Source organism: Eptatretus burgeri, chromosome 2, assembly GCF_056783735.1.
Source record: "Eptatretus burgeri isolate ZD-2024b chromosome 2, Ebu_testis_v1, whole genome shotgun sequence".
In the NCBI taxonomy this organism is placed as follows: domain Eukaryota; kingdom Metazoa; phylum Chordata; class Myxini; order Myxiniformes; family Myxinidae; genus Eptatretus; species Eptatretus burgeri.
The window spans coordinates 127,111,084-127,136,985 of record NC_140962.1 but is presented as its reverse complement, the minus strand read 5'-3'; the positions used below and the strand labels follow the sequence as shown (position 1 = coordinate 127,136,985).

General features: G+C 38.3%; 1 protein-coding gene across 1 annotated transcript; it reads right to left on the bottom strand.

Moving 5' to 3' along the window:
• Nucleotides 1-15,929: 15,929 nt before the first annotated feature.
• LOC147033043 (beta-1 adrenergic receptor-like) lies at nt 15,930-17,999 on the bottom strand. The gene is made up of 2 exons (XM_085858943.1): nt 17,599-17,999; nt 15,930-16,552 (listed from the first exon to the last, which is right to left on the bottom strand). The coding sequence occupies exons 1-2, from the start codon at nt 17,956-17,958 to the stop codon at nt 16,109-16,111; spliced, it is 804 nt and encodes a 267-aa protein (XP_085715069.1). The 5' UTR covers nt 17,959-17,999; the 3' UTR covers nt 15,930-16,108.
• Between the last annotated feature and the right edge of the window lie 7,903 nt (nt 18,000-25,902).

Below are 25,902 nucleotides of genomic sequence, written 5' to 3'. Positions count from 1 at the left end.
CTCATGGTGTAGGTTGGAAATTTGTTGAGAAGACCAGGCATTCTTCAAAATCTGCTTTCGCTCTGTCCACTTGTTTTTCTCCTCCAGAAAAAATGCCTTTGATTGCTTTTTCTTTGCAACAAGTTTCCAGCCATCTCTGCAATAATCAGGGATGGTGTACTTCTCCCTCCACCGGATGCAGGTTCTATAATTGCCTGGCTATTACTTAAAGTGAAAAAGAAGATGCTAACTTGTTGCTGTTCTTTTGGTTTGACATGTCAGTATCTTTCTCCGAGTGATTTGCAATCCCTTTAGAGTGAATTGAAGGAAATTTTGGATACATTGTTGAATCATGAAGGAGCTAGTTTTGAGATCTAAGGTAATAAGACAGGAAGACTGGAGGGGAGTTGGCAAAAAAGGTCACCAAACTATTCTGTGAGATTTTATGAGTTTATTTTCAGAGAATAAACGGCTTTGTGCTTTGAGCTCCATAATGTTTAAGGCTGAAAATTCTGCAAAATTCATGGGAAACAGATGGGCATTATCACTTCAGGGAGAGCATTTCAGATAAAGCCCTTGTTGGATGGAAGTCGTCACTAGGACTTAATAACGACATCGTGGTAATGACTTTTCTGGGGGGAAAAATTTATATTAATATATTCTAAATTGTAACAAATGGAGTTTTAGAAAATGTAACTGTTATGCTACAAGTTGAATTGGCTGTCATTTCTGGCCAAAAGACTTTTGCCCTAAATGATAAGAAATGTGTTGTTCTGGAGCAGCGTGACCGAGCTGATAAACGAACCTTTTCCTAGAAATGTCCGAAGTGGATTCTCATCGAAAGGACACATCTACAGTCTGGGTTGATAGCCCCCAACCTCTCTCTCAAGAAAGTATAAAATGCTTTTAAATGTAAAATTGTTTCAGTGCAAGTACCTGAGAAAGTATTAGAATCTCAGTGGATTGTACTCCTTGGAACTGACCAATAACCAAGTTAGAATAGAACTCTCTGATGTAATGTGGAAGTGAATTGAATCGGGTTGGTCTAACTGTTAACTAAAGTAAGAATAAATGAAATATAACCAAATAATATTGCAATCAATTGGGATTCTTAAGTTCATTGTACAAGGGTGCGAAGTGTATGGTGGATAATTAGAAAATAAATTGTTTCACAAGGAAGGACTTGTGTGGACATCGGTTTTATCAGTGTGAATAGGGTTTTATGTAGGATTTTATAACCAAACCAGACAAACGTTAAACTCTGCCTGAAGTCAAATAGGATTCCACAATCGGCCAGTTAGAATCCTTCAGGAGGACAACGATCACAACAAGGTGGGTTAAAAATCCACGTCAGAGGAAACTGAACGTATTTGAGAAATGTTCAAAGGATTGTTGTTATATATTATTCATCCATGTGATTTTCAGGGAAATATCAACACAAGTTATTGCATAAATAAAATAATGGATTATCTTGAAATTAAACCCAAACTGAGGTTAAAATATAGAGTTTCTAAAAAAGCCAACAATAAATTAAATAACCTGTTTTCCAAACAAATAAATGAATGACTTTGTACCCATTTGGGAAAATATGATAAAATTTAACAATCTTAAAAATCTTCCAAATTCATTAAGATGCCTCATAGTTGGTTCAAGCGGATGTGGAAAAACCTGCTTACTTTTGAAGATGCTCCTGACTCCCAACTTTTTAGATTATGATAATTGAATAATTTTCACAAAGTCGAGTTTTCAACCTGATTATCAGCTACTCTCACGAGGTTTTAATGCTAGTCTTGAAAAAGAAGATATAATCGGTTTATTTAAACTTCAAAAAAACCGAAATGATTATAACATTGAAGATATAATACAACTATTTTGTGATACACAGAGATGTAAAAAGAAATCAAAACTGATAACGTGTATTATTAGTGATAATATGGATGATATACCGTCTCCCAAAGATTTGGATAAATAAAAAAAGAACCTCGTTATCTTTGATGATTGTGTTAATGAGAGAAACCAAACAGTAATGGACAGTGACTACACAAGAGGGAGACATTCTTCTTGTAATTGTATTTATCTTAGTCAATCGTACTTTCAACTTCCTCGTCATTCCATCAGAAACAATGCTAATACTTTTATTTTATTCAAGTTAAATTCAACAGATATAAAAAAAAATTTGGAGAGATAATTGTTCTACATTATGTAGTAAAAAGGAATTTGGGGATTACATGAAGCACACGACTGAAAAATATCAATATATTGTTGTGAAACAAGATGAGATATTAAATGATATTTTCCAATAAATAAATGGATGCAAAAGAAAGAGGAAGAAGATTTAAGGAATATCAAGAGGTGGTTTCAAAAGTTGCAAAACAACAGGAAGACATAAAGAAGAAACACAGACAGAAACTAACGGGCAAAGAAGCATTTGAAAGAAAACAAGATAAAATTTTAAACCACTTTTAAAAACTTCCCAGAAAAAATTGTAGATGTTTCCACAGTTCCCACAGTAGAATATACTCCTAAAAAACTTCAAATGTTAAAAGTTTTTGATCAAATGACGGAGGAAGAATTAGAGAATTGAGGAGAATTAGAATATGATGATGGTTTATTTCAACAACTGGAAGAGATTAATCAACCCCCTGATAATATTGTGAATGCTCGACAAAAGAATGAATATTCAGCGGATTCAAAAACCAAAGCAGGACTCATTCCAACAGAACAACTAGCAATATTTCACCTTGTTCAAGAAAAGGTATTGATATTTCATGATGAATTAAGGTTCTTGGGTTCTGCTCAACCCCCTGTTAAACTAACTCCGAGATTAATGTTTCTTCTCACAAAAGATGAAAGACAAGGTTCAACTGTGAGGGATGAATCAAATTATATTGATAAACCATTGGATATGAAAAATAATGATGATAGAGTATATATTGATCTGCTGAGCACTCTTAATTCTAGAGTTGGTATTTCTGGTAAAAGTAGAAAAAATGAGAAGGAGAAACACATTATTCAGGCTTTAAGTATCCTTGGTTCAGTTATTAGTTTTCTTCCAAATGATCCATCGGAATTAGTTAATCGACTGTAATTGTTGTTAGGTAGTAAGAAGGCTGGAAATAACAATTGTTTTAATGAAGCATCAGCCATTTTAGACCAGTTGATGAACATGAAAATAATTAATAAATCTCAATATAAAGATATTTTATCTCATATTAAATAAGATGAGAAGCACAATCCTGAGTTTTAATTTCACAACAAGTGACCACACATCTTAATTCCCATACCCACTACAACTTGACACAACAAAAGAATATGAGGCATCTTTATTTTCTTGGAAACTTATAATACCTTATTTAATATAACTGATAAAAATAACAAGTTTAGTTATAATCCCGGAAGTGGATACAAAACAATAACAGTCTCACCCGGAGCATATGATATTTCTCAAATATCTTCAGAAATTGCTCCTCTTATGAAAGAACAGGGTTATGAACCAAAATATATTGTTATAGATATTCATAAACATACTTCAAAATCAACGATTAAAGTGAAAAATAACAACAAGGTTGATTTCACAATTGATAATTCATTTAGAGAGTTATTGGGTTTCTCCTCAAAAAAGATTGAAACTAATGGGACGTTTTACAGTGATAATGTCATTCAAATATCCTCAGGAATAAATTCGGTGTTAATTCACTGTGATTTGATTGATGGTGCTTATAATGATGGAATAAAAACAAATACAATATTTTCATTCAGTGTATATTCAACCCCAATTGGTTATAAATTCAATATGGAACCCAAAAATTTGGTTTATCTCCCTGTGTCAGGAAAAACCATACACAGAGTAAATTTTAGGATAACCGACCATGATAATCGTCTGATTTCTTTGAATGGAGAAGTTATATCCATCAGAATTCACCTACGTGAAGTTTTCCAGTTACATAATACGATGGTTATTGTGAGGAAACACGAGTTGGAAAAATATAAAATAATTACAGGGGATGGGATGTTCCTTTCCCCAGACTACAAGGGTGAAGGAATGTATCTAGGTAGAGAATACTATAAACCTAAGAGACAAAGGGGTGTTGGACATCAATTTAGAGGAGATGGGACAATTGATACTCTAATGGGTATTGGTTCAACTATTCTTAAACATAAAGACCGAATTGGTTCAACTGCTTCTGCTGTGGGAAATGCAGCAGGTGCTGTAAAGAGCATAAAAGATGCCCAGAGGGAATCTCATAAATTACAAGCAATAAAAGAAATTAAGAAAGGCAAAACTCAGTTGTCCCCCAAGAATGACAAAAAATAATTCGAATACTTGGATCAGGGTTTCAAAAGTTTTAACATCTTTTTTCCTAAAGAAATACAAGTATGGAAGCAATTGATAGTATCTATGATTTGGATGATACTATTATTGTCTCAAACTCCACTAAAAAAGAAGATTACTTCAAGGTAAAAGCAATAACTGGAACAGACTGGAATACGAATGCTACAAAAAGTTTTGAAATAAATAATCAACAAACCTATTTGAATCTATCCGAAAGTTTCTTCTTGTGTAAATTTACATTCACTAAGGCTGGGAATAAAACAAATGCTACACTCGTAAATTATTTCTTATGGAAAATGTTTGATAGTGTTCGTTTTTACATTGGAACACAAGAAGTTGAAGCGGTTGATGATGTCTCTGCTGTATCTGAAATGATGAAATTTACACTATATTCATTCGGTGATAGAATGGGAAAGGGGGCTGTCGAAGGTTTTATTCCTGATATGTCAACGGGAACAAACAAAGGCCCTGGATATAATCAAAGCAAAGGAATGCATAATGATGATACAAAAGCAGGTAATAGTTTTACTGTGGCAGTTCCTCTTAAAGGTATATTTGGATTTTGTGATCATGATAAAGTTCTGTATGGTCTTAAAATTAGATTTCAACTCCAAAGGAATGATAATGAAAATAGATTGCTTTTTGGTGTTGGTAGTGCTTTTTGTGATCAGAATAAATTTGTAATTGATGAAATGAGTTGGTATATTCGTAAATATACTCCTAATCTTAAAACAGAAGAGATGTTGAATGGAAGATTTAACGCAAAGAAACCACTCAGTGTATCATACCTCAAAAGAAGATGTCAACACGGTAAACTCAACCAAACCACTCACACGTGGAATTTGGGTGTTCTGGAAGGAAAGCCACGATATCTGTGGATCATTTTTAAAAAGTCAGATGGTGATACTGCGACTGATAAGAATAATGCATTGATTGATAATGCGAAGGTGAAACAACTTTGCGTTTCTCTCGATGGAACATTTTATCCATGAGATAGATTGGAAATTCATTGGGAAAAAATGATTTTGCTGAAACATACAAGGCTTACCAAAAGGTGTGTGAAAGTAATGGAAATAAAGAACCTATTTTGGATATGAAAGCATTTAAAAGTTTGTATACAATCTATGCGTTTGACCTGAGCGCTCAAAAGGAAACTATAAAGTCTAATCGAGTGGATACTTTCCTGTACATCGAAAGAGGAGAGAGTGAAGAAGTTGATACATATTGTTTGCTTTTGGAAGAAACAGAATTGCAGATTAAAACAGATAATGGTGTTATGATAAGTCTCACATAATTTTTTGTTAAATAAATGAGTGTCAAAGTACCAACTGGGGTATATGTTAATCAAACCAATCTTCAGAAACTATCATCTTGTGTTCAAAATCAAAAGCCTTGTATGATTAACGTTAATACAATTCAGAGAAAAGGAGCAGTAAGAATTGATGTTTTGCTCACAAGAGAACAGGTTAAAATCTTGAATGATACTAGCTCACTTAAAATTAAAATGATAAAACCAATGTTGAAAAAATATTCAATAAGAGAGATGAGTGGAGGATTTCTCCCATTTCTAATTCCTTTATTTGCTGGTTTAAGTGCGGTTGGAGCATTGACGGGTGGTATTTCAACAGCGGTGACAACTGCCAATGAAAGGCAATCTCAACTCCAGGCTCAAAAAGAATTGTAAAGACATAACAAAGAGTTGGAGAGACAAATTAGTGGAAGTGGTGTAATTGTAGATTTTTTCTTGAAAACTTGAAGGTCTGACTGATAAAGCGAGATTGTTCGTTGGAGATATGCTTTCTTCTATCGCACAAGCAGGTGTAAAATTAACTAATAGAGGTAATGGATTATATCTTTCTAATAAATAAATGAGCATTGATGAGTGGTTTAAAGAATTTGGAAAGAATACAACATCAAATTTTCAACTTGTCAAATATTGTAAGAAATTAAAAATTCATAATGTGGTTATTTGTATGATAGATGAATTAACAAATGTGCCTAAACATACAAAGAATATTATAATGAACTTCAAAGATAATAATGGGAACGGTTCTCATTGGGTTTGTATTTTTAATAGTCAAGACAAATATTATTTTGATAGTTTTGGTCTTCCACCACCTGTTGAAGTCATAAAATTCTTACAGAATGGTGTTTATCAAACATTTCAAGTCCAAGAATTAAATTCCAAGTGTTGTGGTCAATTATGTCTATATGTGTTATTTCAACTCAACAACAACAAAAAAAAATTATGACATTATTTTTAATCTAATATAAATGACTTTTGTTGGTAAAGATGATTCTATCTTTGGTGTATCCCAAGAACTGGATATTGATTTATCAAATTATTACACAAAGGCACAGGCTGAACGACATAAATATATTATAACCAAAAATATTGACATGAAAAAATCCTTATAAATTAAAAAAATTATCCAAGCCCGACTGACGCGAATGACTTGGTGAGATTAAGCGATTTATCACAATATATATATATATATATATATATATATATATATATATATATATATATATATATATATATATATATGCTTTAATAAAACGGCCTTGTATTCCAAAGATACAGAAGTGTTGATTTTATCTTCAGGTCTTACAGAATTCACAGTTCGAATTAAAATAAATTTTTATAAGGAAGGGCGTATCGTTTGTATGAGAATAGAACAATGGGGGTATGATATGAATGATTGAGGGTATAATTGGTCATTTAAAATTGACCTCGAAGACGTGGAACAATTAAATCAGTCTCGTAAGGAAGAATATTATCCATTTGGTGCAGAGAATGAGATTTGTGGAGCCACTATTATAAAACAACAAATAAAAGAATTTAATAAGGGTAAATATAATAATGGTTTTGCCCTAGTTTATATCATGAAAACAGAAAAAACAGGATTATATATAGTAAGTAAGGAAATACAAAATGATTTAACCATGAGAAGATGGGGAGGTGTTTCGTGCCACAGTATTATTCTAACATATATTTCTAAAACATAAATGACAGCAAGAAGGCTTCAAGAAAATTATCATTTCTGTGTCCAAGCATACCTTCAAGAAAAGGGTATTCGGTATTTTAATAAATATGTTCTACAACATATGAATGAGGTATTTTCAATAAAATATTGGCATTATGCTGATGTTGATAAACCGACAACTTTAGATTTAATTAGAATGTTAAATAATGAAAAAATTATAAAGTTAAGAAAAGGTAAGGCTCTTTTGGAAATTCAAAATAAAATTTATTGGTTTCCTGTTGTAAAAATAATTATTTTGGATACAGGAATAACAAGAAATCCTGATGAATATATGTATGATATTCTATGGGGTGTAAGCGATTCAAGGGTAGTAAGCGACGAGGAAGGAGTTGAAGAGAGAGAAGAGGAGGAAAAGGAGAAGAGAGAGAAGGAGGGGAGGGAGAAGAAAGAGAAGGAGGAAAGAGAGAAGAGCGAGAAGAAGAGGGAGGAGAGGGAGGAAAGAGCGAGACTAAATAAATGTGAAAATATGGAAACCGATGAGATTAGAAAAAGATTGGGGGTATTACAGAAAATAACTCAACCCCCCGAGGAGGAAAACGAAGAATTGACAAGTCTATTTGCAATAATTTCGACAAGACTATTGACATCAGCAAGATATTCATTTTAATTCGTTTTTCATTGTTTTTTCTCAAATAAATGGAGGAGAGATTGAAGGCATTTCTAAGGATTCTTTACGTTTTCAAAATTAAGATTCAAATGTTCATGTTGGAAACTAAAAAGGTTTTTGCACTCTGCAGGAATTTTTCTCATAAATAAATGAGTTATTGTCTCAAATGTCAAAAGAAAACTAATACTAAAAATATCTCATATTTTAAAAGTAAAAATAACAGGGTTATACAAAAAGGTATATGTTCGGTGTGTGGTTCAAAAAAATATCAATTTATCTCCAAACACAAACTCGGATGAGATATACAAAAGTTTTTAGCAGGAAGTAAATTTACAACTACTGGAATACCAGGGGAATTACATCTACCAGGGTATTCTTTCTGTGGTCCAGGCACAAACTTGGATAAAAGATTAGATGAGCCAGACAATGCTAAATCATGGAGTAAACCCATCAATGGAGTTGATGAAGTGTGCATGAGACACGATATTGATTATAGGAATAACACAACTTTGGAAGAAAAGCATGAAGCCGATAGAGAAATGTTGTATAATTTGTCTCTGATACAAAACCCAACCTTGAGAGAAAAAGTTGATTGGTTCATCGTGAAGAAGATGATCAGTGCTAAATTGAAACTTGGACTTGGAAATTCAAAAAACTTTAAGGCTCCAATGATGTCATTAAGACTGAAGAGCAATTAGCTGATGAATTACATAAACCAATATTCACAAAGTTTCATAGAAGGAAGGTTTATTCCAAGGAAGTTGGTTATATCTGGTCCGCTGATTTGATTGAACTCAATAATGATATGGGGTAGAAGTATGCTTTAACCGTTATTGATTTGAGGAATAGATACGCATGGGTTGTCCCTTTAAAAAACAAAACAGGTAATACTCTTATGTTAGCCTTTCAACAGATATTTAATAAAAGTAAGAGAAAACCTAAAAAATTGTGGACTGATGAGGGTCAAGAGTTTTTTACAAGACATTTATGAATTTTCTAAAAAATAACTATTACATTTTTCAGTACCTTTTATGAAGGGAAGGCCGTTGTTGTTGAACGTTTTAATCGTACCTTAAAAGAGAGACTATATAAAAAATTCACACAACTCGGTTCACAACAATGGTCATCTTTTATTCAGGATATTGTGGATTAGTACAATGACATGATTCACATGTCAACGAATATGAAACCATCACAAACATTTACAAAATTAAAATATGAAAAAGAGATTAATATCAGAAAACCTAAGTTCAAAGTTGGTGATATCGTAAGAATATATAGGTGGAAATCTCATTTTGAAAAAGTTTATATTAAACGATGGACGAACGAATTTTTTGAAATTGTTTATGTTATAGATACGGTTCCTTGGACTTATAAGATATATGATTTAGAAGGGGAAGAGATTTTATGTTCATTTTATTCACAGGAATTACAAAAGACAAAACTGAGCAGATAATACCCATGGGAGCAATGGGTTGGCGCTTCACTCCCTCCTACTATACACCGTTGTGGACACTCGAGAGCCAAGTCCGAGGTGTATAACTATATAATGTGTGTGAAGGGGGACGTTCTTAGATCTGTGAACCCCAAACACAGAATCCTCAACTGAATAGTCAAGGCTTAACATTTGTTTGTTGGTGTGCGTGTGTGTGTGTGTGTGTGTGTGTGTGTGTGTGTGTGTGTGTGTGTGTGTGTGTGTGTGTGTGTGTGTGTGTGTGTGTGTGTGTGTGTGTGTGTGTGTGTGTGTGTGTGTGTGTGTGTGTGTGTGTGTGTGTGTTGGTTGGTGTCTACATATGCGGGTTTCAGAATGTCGTGGAAATTATAATACCTTATCTGGAATTAAAGTTCCCCCAAAAAAATATCACTCAGAAGTGCAAAAAAGTGATGGTGTCATATAAATATCCTATTTTGTCTAATAATACAAAGTCTGTCTGTGGACTTTTTTTGTTTTGCCTTGAAAATTACGATTATATTTTTTTCTGAAAAAAATAATGTTGAAAAGTACTGCTTTATGGGGAAGGGAGGGTGGACTTTGAAAAGTGCGCCTCTTTTTAGTACTGCTGGACCCCGCTATTCACAGATTTGCTATTCGAGGACCCCCCTGTATTCACAGGTCATAAAGTGTGACCTGCTTCGACATTCAGACTTTGCATTTTTCTTTGTGGATTTTTTGCTGTTGGTGTTGTTTTTTGACACAACAGGACTGATCTCCGATATTCACCTGGGAAATTGGAAATCAGCCAATATCATGGAATTACATGAGAAAGGTGCAAAAATGAATCCCCTTAACTCCAGGCCAATTAGCTTCCTCTACTTCTAAGCATCTGCAAGGTCATGGAATCCATCATCACAGTTGACATACATCATTCCTTTTCTCCACCAGTCTTATCTCAGAACATCAATTTGGATTCAGCCCTTGTCACTCCAACTTGGAAGTGCTCCTTCAACTCTTGCAAAAATGGATGGAGGCCCCCAATATCAGAAATTAGATCAGGGCCGTCTTTCTGCACATATCTCAAGCTTTTGATATAATGTGGAATCCTGCCTTGCTCTCCAAATTGTCTGGCGAGTTTCAATCGTGAAGGCAAACATTCTGTTCTTTATAGTGAGTGGTGCTTTCACCTCAGTAGCTGAAGAACATCTTTCATCATTTCCTGAGGAAACCATTAGACTGAGGTCATTTCTAAACTTTGCATTGCCCCGAATGAAGGATGTGAGCATGGAAAATGGCAGAAAGGTAATATTGTGGGTTTATTTGTACATGAAGGCCCCCATCCTCCAACGATCCACCAGGTCATGTGGAAATTTCTCGATGATTTGTTTGAGTAACAGAGCTATTAAGCAACGGTGTACCCTTCCCGGATTTTCAGCGAGAACCAAAGCTGAAAGTCCGGGAAAGGAACCATCGTTTTTGCCGCCTTTATTTCCTCTTGTGTCACGAAATTTCTGCAAAGATTTCTGGTGATAAAGTTAACACTGGGGGTCAATGTGCAACCGTGACACATGGTATTGGAGAAAGATGACACACGCTAGTTGTGTGCAAGGCATTAGTTGGTGTCTGGTGAGTTTTGTATGATACACCAGGAGCTGGAATCGTATTATATTGAGCAAACAGAACTTGCCTGTTGGACATGATTGAGGATGATGAGTTCTCCATGGATGCTACTGCTGCAATGTTGATGGCTGGTGAAAGGGTGTCTCTCTGAAATGACACTGGTTGAGAGACATAGCTGGGTCAGAACGCACCCAGGTATCTGGTGAAATACCTTCAGTATCGTCTTCAGAGATAATGGATGGTGGTGGAGATGTGGTATTCCTGGAAAACAGCATTCACACCTTTTCTGCAAGTGTAGGTAATCCAGCTGCCAAAATATCTTCGAATACGCCCCAACACAGAGCATCGGACATCGCCTCCAATGGGCCTGAGTTACGGCAGTTTCTTTCTCCTGCTTCAGCTCTCCGAGATGTATCTGTTGCTGCATGTCCAGCAATCATTGCTGTGCAGTATTCAATCGTTGCTCTTTGAGCAGCAATCGAGCTTCGTCCAATTTACATGTCATGGCAGCTCAGACAGAGGCCTCGGCTACTTATGCTTTGGCCGAAAACAAGGAGCGAAGACCTGGAAGTGTTCGACCAAACCCAGGAGCTAGCGACAGACCATGTGTGAAGTGAGCTCAACATCGCGGCTCTCGATGAATCTTGGGAGCCAGTGACAGACCTTGTGAAGCGAGCTTGACATGCCGGCTCTTCTTCCTCCCGGCGGAGAGACAAGTGCGGAGTCATGTTTTTACTATCCTGGAATGAAATATGTGTCCTGTTTCTTTGAAAAAAGAATGCTCCAGGCAGCTTCCCATCACTTAGAGTTTTATATTACTTTTACGTAATTTTAAAACACTCCAAATGCGACAGTAAAAACTGTGCATTCTCAACAGACAACCACACGTTCCGCCACACAGGGAAGAACCGTCCTCACCCATTTCCAGCAGAGATGATGCAACACATGGGCAGAGCATAAATATACATTAGGCAAACCATGAATATGCATGAGGCAAGACATGTGTGGAACAAAAATATCTATTTTACATTCAAACTCAGTTACAACACAGGAGGTGCATACAGGCTTGATTAAACCTTACCAATTTTTATTAGACATATAATTTGATATTTCAGGGTCCCTCATCATGATTAATAGTCGACCCAAACAAACCCAATGGAAATCTGCCCTAACAAAGCCAGACAGTGTATAATCACCAGAGGCCTACATGACTCATGTGTTCGGCCCACAAGAAAATAAAGATGGCCGCCATAGCACTCTGTCTGAGTGACTTGAAATTTGAAAAGGATTTGCACATTGCATCAATGAATTCAAACACCAATTATTTTTGAGGTCAACGTCGGCCAAAAGGTCAACATAGGCCAAATTTCTAAAATAGTCTATTTCATCCGATTGACTTGCATATTGACTTGCAGAGGATTTGCATATTCCGTCATTCAATTCAACCACCATTTATTTTTAGGTTAAATTCGTTTTAGGGATTTCGCAAGTACTGTGCCTGCAAAGAATAGCCTATTCATGACATCTTTATTGTTACTTGGCAAAAAAAAAAATTTGGACAAGTATGTTGATCACTTTCATTTGTCTGTCCACTCCCCGTTAATCGCCGACAGGTCACAATTTTAAACTGATCCTCACGAAACTACCAAATGGTAGAGTTCATGGTATGCTAGAATCCTATATATTTTTGAGGTCAAAAGTCATCATATGCCAAAGGTCAAAAACCTTTCTAAATTTGTAAAATCCTCAATTTTCATCTGATTGACGAAATTTGAACAGGGTTTACATATTATGTCACTGAATTCAAACACCTATTATTATTTTTTTTTTATGTCAACATCAAGCAGAAGGTCAACATAGGTCAAAACGTCAACATATGCCATGCTTCTAAAATTGTCAATTTGCATTCCATTGACTTGAAATTTGAAGAGCATTTAAATATCTGGTGACTGAATTCAACCACCTATTATTTTTGAGGTCAACATCGACCAAAAGGTCATCATAGGCCGAATTTCTAAAATAATCAGTTTTCATCTGATTGACTTGAAATTTGAACAGGATTTGCAAGTCCAGTCAATGAATTAAACCACCTATTATATTTAAAGTCAAAAGGTCATCATAGGCCTAATTTCTAAAATTGAGAGATCGTTTTTGGCCCCATATATATCATGATATCTCAAAAAGTTGTGGACGAATTATGATAAAGCGAGGTGGTTACGTTGGTTGGGTGACAAGAACAAGCGGATTAAATTTTGGTTCAGATCCAGCCCATCAGTGGGATACAAAACGTAAACTGTTCATCCTGGTGGAAGTATGTTCTCCACCGAATGCCGTTCTACTTTGTTCTGGTTTGCCAAGTGTCGCTCTATGACTGATTTTTATCTTGCCAAAACGAAGTTTTTGCAAGATATGTAAGTCAGCGTGTATGTTTTTTTTTTTGTTTTTTTTTGTCTCTAATCACGTATCGATCACTCTGCAGAGCACAGTTATCATTGGAAATTTTTGTAACTTCGCATATCAGAGTCCTATAGAGGTTCCTTTCAGCGCATAACATTTTCAAGGTCAAGGTCAAAGGTCAAGGTCACTTTGTCGCAAATCAAGGGAGTCGACGAAACCCTTATTTTTTGAGTAATTTTGATCGGATCGTCTTCAAACTTCATGGGAATATAGTTCATGGTCTGGCGCTCAGCTGATTAATTTTTCGTGGCGATCGGCCTTGACCTTCATGGTTAGTGCCCTAGGTCAAACATATTTGACCCCAAGGTCAAATTTTCAAGTTTTAGGAACCATTTCGAGTAGTACCTCAAATTGAACACCTCGATGAGTGCTTTCCAGATATGTCAAGCTTGAGACATTATGACGTCATTTGGTGACGTTATGAGGCAAACGCATATTTTTCATGGTTACTCTGTGGAACGATTCTCATCGGAATCTCTCGTAGGCAGATATTCCTCAAGGAGTCGCTCCTGGTGGATAGCAGCTCTGTTCACCTCAGTGTGACCTTAAATAAGTCAAACGTGGTCACCTTTTGGCAAGATACGTGTCACCCTGCAGGTGACATTGGTTTATTTATTCATTTGTTTGTCTGTCTGTATTACGTCAATCATCTACAGGTGACAATTTCAACCTGATCTTCACGAAACTTCACAAAATGCTAGAGTTGGTCATAAGCATGCTGCCTATTTCTAAAATTCAAAAGCTCAACACAGGCCATATTTCTAAAATTGTCAATTTTCATCGACTTTTAATTTGAAGAGGATTTGCAATATGAGGTCAATGACTTCAAACACCGATTATTTTTCAAGCCAACATTGGTCAATAGGTCAACATCTTGTTCATTTCATGGTTGAAGGATTGCACATTTGTCAATAACTCAGGAGCAATTTTTTATATGCTCAGTTATCATCTGATTGATTTGGAAGTTGAAGAGGATTTACATATTATGTAACTGAATTCAACCACCAAGTATTTTTTACACCAGTTTTTTTTCTTTCTGACAAACACCAAAAGGTCAAATGAGTTTTATGGATTTCGCAAGTATCTTGCTCTGCACAATAACTTTCTTGTTACTTACGAAATCTAAAGATTTCGTAAGTATATTGATGACTTCTGTCCTCTGTTTGTGTGTTTGTTTGTTTGTCTGTGTGTGTGTGTGTTTGTGTGTTTGTGTGTTTGTTTGTAGGCACGATAACTCGAGAACGGAAGAAGCTCCCAATGTCAAATTACACCACATGATTCAGGAGGGTAATGGGTAGTGCTAATTAGATTTTTGTCAAAATCGGTCAAAGGTCAAGGTCACAGTGAGGTCAAACATCCAAAACATTCGATTTTTGATGGTTTGGTGCAGAATCATCGTAGAAACTTCTGGTTTGCGTCGCTACCTTCTCTAGAGACAGCTTTTATTAGACAAGGTCAGAGGTCAAGTTGACGATTTCGTAAGTACCAGTCTATGACTGCTTGTTTATTTGTTTGCTGCCTACCTGTGAACAGGATATCTCAAAAAAATTGAGGACGGATTCTGCCGAAATTTGGTGGACAGTTTGGGATTGTGACAAGGATGAAATGCTTCTATTTTGGTGAAGATCCGGATCCGGATCCTCGAATTTTTTAAGTGATTCGTCACCATTAAGAGATAGGGATAATATTATATACAGCACGACATGTTAAAAAGTTGATGGAATCAAGTAAACTTGGTGCACGGATTGATGTATGACAAGGAAGAAGTGTTTCGATTTTGGTGAAGATCCCAATGCTGATCCAGATATGTTAAATTTTTTTAATTTTATGCATGATTCTTCACCATTGACAAACGTTGACAAAATGATGTATAGCATGATATCTCAAAAAGTTGTGGGCGAGTTATGACAAAACTTGGTGGATGAGTTGGTTAGATGAAAAGAACAAGCCGATTCGATTTTGGTTCAGGTCAGGAGATCCAGATCCAGCTTATCAGTGGGATGCAAAACGTAAACTTTTTAGCCTGGTGGAGGCTACTGAGTGCCCTTCTCATACTTCAAATGTATTTGCAATGCCATACATACCCTGTGTTGTGTATCTTTCAAATAACATTTGCATGCTGAAAACTAGTTCCTCACTGAGCCCTGTTCAGTATTTGAATAACATTTCACTTTCTCTTAGGTAATGGATTTATTGATTCAGTCAACTATGAAGATTACGCTCTTGTTAGAGTGCCAATACCTTATCCATGCAAGGGCTTTTTAAAATATTTTAATGAGGAATAATTGAAAAGTATATCTATCCAGTTTCCCCTCAAATATCTTTATTATAATTACAGGAACCCTGGTGTTAGCATAACAGTTTAGGTGGCTGGCTTAAGGTTGGAGATATCTTTATTGTAATTTCATTCATTTAGATTCACATCTCGGTATTCTGAACAGATCACACATTACATGTTCAAATCCCGAATCCACATTATGACATCAGTAATTTGTTAAACCTTGTCTTGTATTCAATATGTTGTAAGAACAAAGCATATGGTTCGTAGAACATTTTAAACACCCCTTGTATCATATTTACTGCACTCTCCTCTTCCAGGCTTTGATCACTGAATAAAATTAAATGATGATTCAGTTACCCTCTTTGTTTATCACTGTAACTCGGCATTCTTTTCCTGAATGTATGTTTTTGCACAGCAAAGTACGCTTGATTCGAGTCATCATGTTACGATTCCCAACTCGTTCGTTTCTTCCATCCAAACGCAGCAAGCGCTTGTAAGCTGCCATGAGTTCAGGGCTTCGTGAATAGAGAACCGGGTTACATGCTGAGTTCAAGTAGCCCAGCAATAGAAATATGTCGAATAGAACATCACTTGTGCATGTGGGACAGAAAATTTGAAGTGAGGAAATGATGTGAAGTGGCAACCAACAGAACAGGAATATTCCCGTAACAACGCTTAAGGTTTTCAATGCTCGATGCTCACTCGTGTTCACTCCTTTGTTCTGATTATTTTTGAAATATTTGCTTCTTCCATGGGATTGCATGTTCAATACACCCTGTTTCATTTTCCCTAACTGCAACAAAAATAATTGGCAATATCAGTTTCAAAATATTTCATATTGTTCATTTCATGGCATTTTGTCAAATCTGGTTTATAAATGGATAGCAGGATTCCCTTGAGGAACACACTCATGCCTCAAAGCTGCTTTCCTTGGTTCGAATCCAAGATTCGACTTGACTTTGTCAACCTACTCTGCAAACTTTCATCCTCATGTTTTACAAGCAGGGTGGAACATCAATGTGTGTGCTGTTTCTTAGATGAAAGTTAAACCAGGTGTCTTGTATGCCATCATTACTTGGTGGAAGTTAAAGATCCCTCAGTGTTGTTCATGAAGAGGATGTGAGCTATTGCTAGCACCCTGAAAAAAATTCCCGAATTCCAAAAAAAAGAACCAGCTTTGCCACACCAAACGCTCTGTGCAGATCATGGGACATTATTGACTTAAAAACATGTGAAACGATTGGAGTGAATCATCTATTTATGTCGCTTTTTGGAATACATAGTCGAGGCTCATGGAAGAGTACACTGAAAGGAGCTCTCGTACAAGTGCACTAAAAGGATCAGGACCCAACATGACACAACGAACAGTTGAGAAAGGGGGAAAGCAACAAACAACAACAAATTTTAAGTCCAAGCTCGAGACAGACTTGGACGTACAATGGATGTGGGGAGGAGTGAGGGGAAGGAAAGGATACAACTGGGCCAAGGGTTGAAACGCTGACCTGCGATAATCATAGTATATGTTCAAATTGTTATTCCAACGTGAGTCTGGTGATCTGTTTATATTTTGCCTTGTCTGCGACTTTTCATAATTATGCCTTGCTCAACAAATTCTCAAAACCTCTGACTTTATCGTTGGTGCTGACATTAATAAAGTTAAATGGAGAGTCATTTCTGGGCAAGCCCGAAAAAAAAAACAATGAAAACTCTGTTAAAGCAAATGATTCATGCAAAGTACATTACTTGATGAACACAAAAAAGTGGAAAAGCCACAACAATATTGTCTCCACAATAATCGTCCAGCAATTTATTTTCTTGTTACAATATGAAGGATCTCACCTGTTTGTTGGCTTCTTTCAGCACCTTCCAGTAAACCAGAATCATGATGATGGATGGAATATAAAAAGGAATGATCGTTGTTGTGAGCATGTACTCTTTGGAGAAAAATGAGCTGCAACATTCCGGGTCCTTGTAGCACAATTGATATTCAGGCAATTTTGATTGACTCAAGCCAAGGAAAATAGGAAGGAAAGAGATCGAAATCGACAGACTCCAAAGTAAAACCACAACACCACAAGCACGGGTCCGAGTCACCACGGTTCGGTATCGTAGAGGCCTCGTGACAGCAATGTAACGATCAATGGCGATCGCGCAGAGAGTGGTGATACTCACTGTGACACACGCAATATCAACCGCCATTAAGAAGTTGCACACGTCTCGCCCAAAAATTGATGGTCCGTGTAGAACTTTCATTGTAGTTGGAGGCATCATTACCACGCCAATTAATAAATCGGCCACAGAGAGCGAACAGATGTAGAAATGTGTAACGCCATGCATGAGATGATGAGAGTGGATCACAGCTGTGAGAACCAGACTATTCCCCAAGATAGTAAATCCACTCAATGATGTAAAAAACAAGATCAAGCTCGTGTAGTATGGTTCAGGTAACCTGAATTCATCAGTCGTTTTAATGTTCATTGTAATGGAAGTTGAAGAGAAGTTGATACGTTTGTCCATTGTAAATGCAGTTATTAGAGAAGATTCATCCAAATATAATCAATTTATCGAAATTATATGTGATTAAAAACCAAAGAACGTAAAATGAAACTGAACATTAATCCACAATGAAAACTATTTTTTACATCTGGCATCATTTTAATGGAATCCAGAAAGTGAAGACTGATACTGCCCTTTATATATAGAAGATGGAATGTAATCCCATGTTACATCGTTTCTTATTTGTACCTTTCTTCAGTCCTGGGGGAAAGTGGCTAATGAATGAATGTATTGTTGCGGTTCTCGGAAGCGCATGCCTCAAAGGCAATGGCATCCAACATTTAGTGGTCTCTAGACAGTTATTCCATTAATATGTGTTCAAATAGTCACATCCCCTTTGTCTAGCAGGACAACAGGATATGTGTTGCGGGGATCTCATAGCTAGGTTTGCTTTCACCACCAACTTCATTTCTACTCTTCTTTTCTGTTTATTCCCGAGTTAAATCCTGAGGTAAATCCGAATTTGGGTACTCGTGTAGGCCAGCAGACACTGCGCTCGGACACCCGATCGGCATAGCGTGGCATGGCGTGGAACAGCGCAGAGCTCCCCTCCTCAAGCGTTCCCTCAAATTAACTTTTGCAGCAAGTCAAAGAGTATGCTCGGCAGCTCGACATGATCGTCTCAAGCTTCTGATGATCTGGGATGACATTGCTGGTTGCAGTGAAAAGGTATATGAAGGAATATCTCTCAAAGAAGCTGCACGGATGTTGTTTTTCACAACACAGAAGCAAATGACCCAATATCGGCGAGAGCGTGGCTGGCAGCTTTGGTGCCAGTAACTACATTGTCAGGGGCCGATAATAGAAAAACAACAACCACGCCACTTTGTACAAGAGAAGAGTGTGCAAGATACGGGTGGTGCGTTCTTTTCAACCCATTTCTGGATTTAGTTATATCGACATCTTCTTTTCCCTCCATACCTCAGTCTAATTATTACATCCTATCATTCCCCTCAATTCCTGCTACAGATCGGAGTTCGCCCACACACACATGAAAGCAGAATCGAGCGGACCCATGCGCCGCTTGCGACACTTCATTATCGCACAGAGCAGGGCACAAATGTCACACATCTTACCGTCTGTGCATGGGTTTACCCTAACACCTTACCATCAGTCCTTGCTGGTGGCCGCTGGTGTTCCCCACAGATGGCGGACGTCTCCTCGCCTCTCCTCCAGACGAAGCCGTGATGAGGCAGAGGCGTGCTGTGCGGCCGGATCGCTCGGGCCGCATGGCACACCATGGAGCAGGCACATTGGTCAGCACCAATCGCGGATCACCGGGACATGGTCCAGGAGATCGGTGCAAGGCAATTCATGTCGCGGAGTTCGGTGAGGGGCGATTCATATCATGGGGCTCGGAGTGAGACGATCACACAGCTTGAAACCATCTATCTGGAACTGAAGTGGAGCCACTTCCGGTCATAACGGCCGACCCGTGTGCTGACCGGGACTCAACCAGCCAACCCAATTCGGGTGACAACACATCTTTTCGGGTCATCGCCCCCACCCCGCACCACTGGATCTATAAAAGGACGAGTCGCGGAGTCCTGGAAGAAGAGTCGTCGTCATTCTTGCTCGTCATTCCTGGTGTGTCGTTCCAGAGTGATCGTCGTTCCTGGGTCATTCGAGCGTCGTTCCGGCCCATCGTCCTTTTTTCATTCCTGTCGGCTCTTCTACCAGGCTTGGGATCAATAACTCTACCTTCCTCACCCACCCTTCTGTCGTTATTGTCTGCGACTCCGCCTCCACTTCTCCGCCACATGGTGCTACCTCCACTCACCCACCTGGTCTCATCCACCACTCCGTCCACTCTTTTTTCTCTGCCCTTTTTTCTCCTCCCACTCTTTGATTTTTTTTTTTCTCTGTTAACTCACAAGAAGAGCAAAAACAACTTCATCTCGATATACACTTTTTGATGCACATCGTGATATGGTCTACCATGAAGAAACAGTTCAAACAGGCTCCCTTCAATTTCATCCAAAATATTCCACTCCCAGGAGGTTTCTTCTATCAATCATTGCAATTCCCAATGATGTAGCTTTCTGATTGAGAACAGGTACTTTCACTGCCTGAAATGATGCTTGTTATGGTTCGAGGTGGCTGATTTATTCCGATCAGAGATTATTCTCATGGTGTGGGTTGGAAATTTGTTGAGAAGACCAGGCATTCTTCAAAATCTGCTTTCACTCTGTCCACTTGTTTCTCTCCTCCAGCAAAAATGCCTTTGATTGCTTTTTGTTTGCACCAAATTTCCTGCCATCTTTGCAATAATCAGGGATGGTGTACTTCTCCCTCCACTGGATGTTGGTTAAACACTTGTCTGGCTATTACTTAAAGTGAAAAAAGATGCTAAGTTGTTGCTGTTCTTTTGGTTTGACATGTCAGTATCTTTCTCCGAGTGATTCACAATCCCTTAGGAGTGAATTGAAGGAAATTTTTGAAAAAATTGTTGAATCACGAATCAGCTAGTTTTGAGATCTGAGGTAACAAGACAAGAAGACTGGAGGGGAGGTGGGAAAAAAGGTCACCAAACTATTCTGTGAGATTTTATGAGTTTATTTTCTGAGAATAAACGGCTTTGTGTTTTGAGCTCCATAATGTTTAAGGCTGAAAATACTGCAAAATTCATGGGAAACAGATGGGCATTATCACTTCAGGGAGAGCATTTCAGATAAAGCCCTTGTTGGATGGAAGTTGTTACTAGGACTTAATAACGACATTGTGATAATGACTTCCATCCAACAAGGGCTTTATCTGTCAACGCGCGAACAGTGCTCCTGAGCAGACGACTCAGAAAAGCGGAAAGAAAAGAAGAAAAATGCAGAGAGCAAATGAAAGGGCAGATGCAGAAGTCTGAGGGAAGCAGAAAGGAGAAACGAGCGGCCGAAGCTCACCTGATCTTAAGACTAAAAGATTGAGAATGCTCGTGAGGGAAGGAACAAAAACATGTGAAGGAAAAGAAAGGAAAGTTTATTGAGCAGTTGGTGTCAAGATTCTGTGGAAAAACAAAACTCCTTCAGTGAGCATCATCCTGCCCTCGCGATCATGTCAGCCACGAAGGACAAGGAGGGTGAACAGCAGCAACTCATCAAGGGGGATCCGAGAAGGAAGGATCTGAGGCAGAGGAGGGCGAGTCACACATCCAGCTCGCATATCTGGCACGCCAGAGAGGACTCACCTCTTGGGTCTTGGCTCATGTAGACATGGCTGCGTGTCCCCGTCGCTTCACAACGCAACTGCCTGTCTTCTCCACCAATTTTCCTCCACAATCTCCTGTATATTTGTGTGAGGTGAGGGAAAGAAGGAAATACTGTGTCGTGGGTCTAGTAGTTACATTAATCCCCAACCCAATTGTGGTGGATGGGTGGTTAACACCGGCCAGGCCTAGATCACTGAGCAGTTTTTCTTAGGAAACAGACACTTAATCCTCAGAGGTTATAGCACAAGCGAGATGGGCAGGACAGCATTGGCAGATCAACAGAAGCACAGCACAAGGGGTTTAAACTCGAACTCACAACAGATCCATGGACACCATCATCTTAAAATAAAAATGGGATTTAATGAAAATATAAAAAGAATTACAAAGGTTATAATTCAGAATGTAATAATAATACGTCAAGTAAATTAAGGTCTAAAGTTGAGGCGCCTCCACACAGGGACTTTAATGCAGACATGGGGAAAATAAAACAAAATAAAATCCTCCCTTATTCTGGGACTTAGCTTGGTCCAGTGATGGTCTCTATTGAACTTTGGGATTGAGTTACTTCGTCCTGCGTACGAAGACATACCCAAAAATGGTGCCGAGCCGCTCTTTGGGTGGGAAACATACATGAGGTAATTTATGAGGCGATATTCAACACCAGGGCTCACCAACTGCGCTAACTGATGATGCTGCTCTCGGCAGAATGGCGCCACTCCCTTCGGTGATACACACGAGGCTTTGAGGTCCATCTCTCACGACTAGCCAAGAGATAATGGTCAGCGTCTTGCTCCACCACATGAGCCAATTCACCTCAGCACGAATGCGAGAACTTTGTCATCATTTTGTCATGCTGAGAGGCGAGCAAAAACGAGATCCTTCTTCCCAGCCACTTTCCTCTCACAAGTACTGTCTGCTTCTCAAACTCACACCTCCTTCCACCTCCGGGCATGGCTTGTTGGCATGAAAACCGGGAAGGCGGCGTTTCTGCCTCCGCAGCACGTTTTGTTTGCTTGTTGGTATGGCTTTAATTTTTATAAAAATGCACTTCTTTCGTGGCTTGCTTGTAAATACAAAACTGCAGGACGTCACAGAGGGCAATTCAATACTGAGGAAAATTGGTCTTAATCCCTATCTGATTAACACAGAACCCCCCCCCCCCACCCCTCCAGTGTGGTGGCATGTAACACTGAAGCATACGGTTTCCTGACTTATTTTACATCGAGATGTCTCCCACACATCCACGGACCAAGCAATTCCACACAATCCCAACTTTCCCATGAAATTCCCCCATCTACCCCCACAACCGTAACAACTGCTTTCCTTTCCTCAATTCATTACTTTTATTTTATTTTCAAGTCCTTTTTGTTTTATTATTTTCCCCGTAGTGAATGATGGCCAAGTTATTTTGTTTCAGTAACATTGAAGAAGAATACGTATTATGGTTAAATCTTCTCAAATGTACCTTTTTACTTTCTTGCTTGCAAATACTTGCTTTTAAATGATTACTTGCTTGTGTGTTTGTAATAAATAATTGTTTGTTGCTTCTTCCAATTTGTTTTGGTTGTCTTTTCCTTTATTGGTCTGATGCAATGCACAAGTGAGGTTAGATGGGACGTTCTATCGCAATAATTTGCTTTGTCAGCCAACGCACACTCACTGTAATGCTCTGCAGTAATCCAAGTGTGTGGTGAGGGCACTGACCCCGATTAGCCGGCCGCCCTAGGTAAGTTAGCATGCTAAGTAATGTAACCCAGCCAGGATTGGCCGTGCCAATTGGCGTTCGTGGTTGCTTAGTAACCTGTCAGTGGGCAGAGTTATCTGTGCCCAGCGGCCTCAAGACCAGGTGCTTGGAGGGACCCAAGTGCTTCCCATCGTGGCAAGCCTTGAACCCCAAATCCGCGACAAATTTGGTGTCAGGAGTGAGACTAATTTGGAGTCAGGAGCGAGATTCGGTCCGAGGGGGCGACTCGTGCACCACCAAAATTATAAAGAGCTGGTTGGCCCAAATTTTAGTAAAAAGGAATTGGGCAGCAATGTCGGACAAAGATGAGCAGATCATCCAGGTGGGTTTTGATGCGGATGATGATTTGGGGGAGGAACCTATCGTTCAGGGAATTGTATATGACAATGACATTGAGGGAGAAAGTGCAGTCGGGGGTGCCATGGAAATACCAACAGAGCTCGAAGACTCCCACGTCAACCCCCATTTCCCTCAAAACCTGGCACAGGATTGTTGATCGGCATCACCAGTACATTCCGGCAATGATCAGATGATGTTGTTCATGAGACAGATGATGGCAAAGATGAAGTTAGGACTTGGGACTGCAAAGAAAATTCACTCACAGGTTATTTTAACAATTTATTTCAACAGAGTTGAATAATTATTTACATGGATCCATGGAAAGAGAAAATGCACAGTATCAATGCAAATATCTCTCCAGTTAATTGCTTTCGCTCGGTCACTTGTACACACTTAAACAAGAGATGGTGAAATCAGACTTTTTGAACAAAACTGATCATGGAGAATGAACTCCAAAAAATTAAAAAGCACAAACATCTTTCTCAAATTTCAAAATTCAAAAAACTAGAAACATGAATTAATTGTTGTTCATTTAACAATTTCTACACTTTGCATTGAGAAATGCATAACCACACTTGGTCAATTAATACACTCTGCATTTTGTAAGCTTCATTTAAACTGCTTACAATTATTTAATGCTTTTCACTGATAGGTCCAAAGAGTTGTATTAAATAAAAATCACTTCTGCATTTCCCCCTTTTGTCCTTAAAAAGGACAATAGAAAGTGATATTTGAGCAATCAAGAATGTATTTTGATTAAATATTTGCTTTTATAAATAATTTGCATAAATTTGCAATAAGGTACAAACTGGCCATATCTGTGGCATATCACATGCCAAAGTTTCCAATGGAAATTGGGATCAATTTTACCTATTTCCAAAGCTTTCACCACTCTGAAGGGTAGATTTGGATTAGTCGGTTCAGCAGATAAATCTAGGAGCAAAGGGCAGTTGCACGACTGTGCCCGATTTCGGTCGTGCCTCCATGAGAGATCTTAACGATCATAGGCAAATAAAAACCCAGCCATTTTCAACATACCCCAGATTGTTATTGGATGGGAACTTGCTCTTATGACCATCAATCTTCCTGAGGAAGGTGTCTGCTTAAGGTCACAGGAGGCATGCCCAATGACCCAAATATTCGTATTGAAGAATAATTTCTCTTCAATTTTCAATGTCAATTTTGCATCGATCGTTGTTATGAAAATCTTCCATTTCAATTTGGCAAAACCCCTAAAAGGTCTCCGCCATTGTCTCCAAGAGAATTTCAATTTCTGCAGGATGTGTAACCACCAACTCGGTCACACCTTTCATCATCCATTTTGTTAATAATTTTTTTGCAGTTATGTAAAACCATATGCCTCCAAGGCACACAACATGCAGCAATCCCAAAGCAGTTATTTCAATAGTATGTGTATTAGTTAGTCCCTTCCATATGTCTACTGGGTAAAAGGGAAAGATGCATTGCATGGGACTCTTTTAGTTTGACCTCTTATACTTCTTTAACCTTTAACCAACGCAGGTAATCAACTCCTTTTCTTTCACCCTGTTTCTCTCACGCGAAACACACAAACAAGCCAGCACACAAACGAGAAACTAAGCATTCGTGCTGCGAGCACCTCCTGTGCATTTGCGCACCAATTTCCATTCAAAACTTTGTGCCAATTCTCAACTGCCATTTCGAATCAGACCTTCATTCCGCTCACAAAACTATACCAGGCTCACAAAAACCACTTCATATGACTCCAAAAAAATCCCCACAACTACCCACGCTTAAATATTCCCTATACAAACGCGACCTATATTCACAATTTCATGACAAGGAAGGATCTTTAACCTCTTCTCCACAATGCCATGTTACAATCCTCACTCACTACAAAATGTTTCCATTGCTCTACAACTGCCGCAACTGCAACATAGTCATCAAACTCTCACCATAGCCTTGAAGGACACGGAGGCAATGTAGGTCAGGTTATTTTGGGTCATAACACAAAGTGCAAACGTGTGCTGGACCTCTTTTAAAGACCTGCGGGTGGCACAGGGTTTTACCTAAAATCCACTTTTTTTGCCTAAAATTCCTAATTTTTTTCCTAAAATTAAATAAAAAAACCCAACGTTCAAATGAAGGTTAGTGTGCATTCGGGTACCAAGAGCGCCTTCAAAAAACCACAGTCCCATGTGAAGGTCAGGAGCTCTTATGCATGGCACTGTCGGCCGGTGACTGAGCCATATTTCAGTTTTGGGGCCTGGTGTGGCATGGAGAGGCTATGACAACAATGGACCAATGGGGAAGCTTGAATTTGCTA